This window comes from Canis lupus, chromosome 3 (genome assembly GCF_003254725.2).
Source record: "Canis lupus dingo isolate Sandy chromosome 3, ASM325472v2, whole genome shotgun sequence".
NCBI classification, from domain to species: domain Eukaryota; kingdom Metazoa; phylum Chordata; class Mammalia; order Carnivora; family Canidae; genus Canis; species Canis lupus.
Window position 1 is genome coordinate 89,125,040 of NC_064245.1, and position 1,683 is coordinate 89,126,722.

The 1,683-nt window shown below is 41.8% G+C and overlaps 1 protein-coding gene across 1 annotated transcript; it reads left to right on the top strand.

The window, feature by feature from the left end:
• The first annotated feature begins 925 nt into the window (after window positions 1–925).
• LOC112653479 (non-histone chromosomal protein HMG-17-like) lies at window positions 926–1,325 on the top strand. Its single transcript, XM_035714617.2, has one exon. It carries the CDS (start codon window positions 965–967, stop codon window positions 1,235–1,237), a length of 273 nt encoding a protein of 90 aa, XP_035570510.1. The 5' UTR covers window positions 926–964; the 3' UTR covers window positions 1,238–1,325.
• Window positions 1,326–1,683: the final 358 nt, after the last annotated feature.

The following is a 1,683-nucleotide window of genomic DNA, read 5'->3' on the forward strand; positions in this document are numbered from 1 at the left end:
GGGAAGATGATCAGATAATTGCCAATTTTGCTTTCCCTGTTTGCTCGAGATGTGAATAGCGTGGTCATACATTTCAATGTAATGCGTGTGCTGGATATTAGGGCTTCTGTTCAAATTTTAAAAAGAATCCAAGTACTTTAAAATATTAGCTAAAATATCCCCAGCATTTATTTCTCAATTTATGCGAGAAGAAAAGGAAGCGCCAAAAACTTTGGTCAAACTTTGTTTCGCCCACTAGATGGTGCTGGCTAACCATCCCTTCGCTGGCTTTGCGGTCTTCGGCCCCAGTTGACGCTTTCTATTGTCAGCTGGCAAATTGAAGAGGGGAAACACATAAAGGCTATTTACCAAGGATGTTGAACAAGACAGAGCTTTTATTAATGGAGAACCGAACACATTTCGTAATTCAATTGCGAACAAAATTATTTTCTTTATTGTCATATATTTGCACGGTTAAAAGCAGGAAATAGGATCAGCATGGTAACCTGTACAAAGAATCTGATCGGGCTAAATGCAATCAGCATTGACCAGGAATGTTTATCTTAACCAAATAATAAGTGTGTGTGTGTGTCGGGGGTGGGGGGGGGATGACGATAACGTAATACATCTGCTGAGCTGCTTTGAAAAATTGTTTTTGACCACATATAATAGGCCATTTGCATTCTCATGCTTCCTGCTCCCAAGAACACCAGTGGAGCTTACAAATGTCAAGGGAGATTTTTTTTTTTTTTTCTGCTGAAGACTTCGACCTCAGAGTAAAGAAAAAAAAAAATGGTTCATCTAAGAAAAATTTGCTTGGAGAGCCCCGGATTTAAATGCTAGCACCACTTGGTTTTTTGGGATTGTATTTAACACTGGCCTGTTCCAACCTGTTTAAAACCTTCAGTGTGGTCCATAATGGTCTTTCAGGGATGCCCCGATGATAAGGGCATCCCAAATCTTATGTCCCGCCGCCTTCGCCACCATGCCCAAGAGAAAGGCTGAAGGGGATGCTAAAGGAGATAAAGCCAAGGTGAAGGATGAGCCACAGAGAAGATCTGCAAGGTTATCTGCTAAACCTGCTCCTCCAAAGCCAGAGCCCAAGCCTAAAAAGGCCCCTGCAGAGAAGGGAGAGAAGGTACCCAAAGGGAAAAAGGGGAAAGCTGATGCTGGCAAGGATGAAAATAACCCTGCAGAAAATGGAGATGCCAAAACAGACCAGGCACAGAAAGCTGAAGGTGCTGGAGATGCCAAGTGAAGTGTGTGCATTTTTGATAACTGTGTACTTCTGGTGACTGTACAGTTTGAAATACTATTTTTTATCAAGTTTTATAAAAATGCAAAAAAAAAAAGCTATGGTTAGGAATCACGCAAGGCATGGCTGATAGTATGCTCTCCTTCGGAGGCCCTTCAGAGGCAAAATTCTGAATTTAAAATGCGTCGGGATCTGTGATGATATAAGTAGAGAAGATTTGGGACTATCTGTAAGGAAGCAATCCAAAGAACACTGTAGGCCTTCCTCCCTAAAAGCCTAGACAAAGAAAGGAATATTAAAAGCCACAAATGTTGAGCAAGATATGTGTGGGCCTTAAAATCGTGCTTAAGCAACAGGGGAAAAAGGTACTAATGTTCAATAGAGCGCTCCTCCGAAGAGAAGAGGCAAGGTACGGGGGAAAATTAACAGCATCTGATGTATTTGTTGGC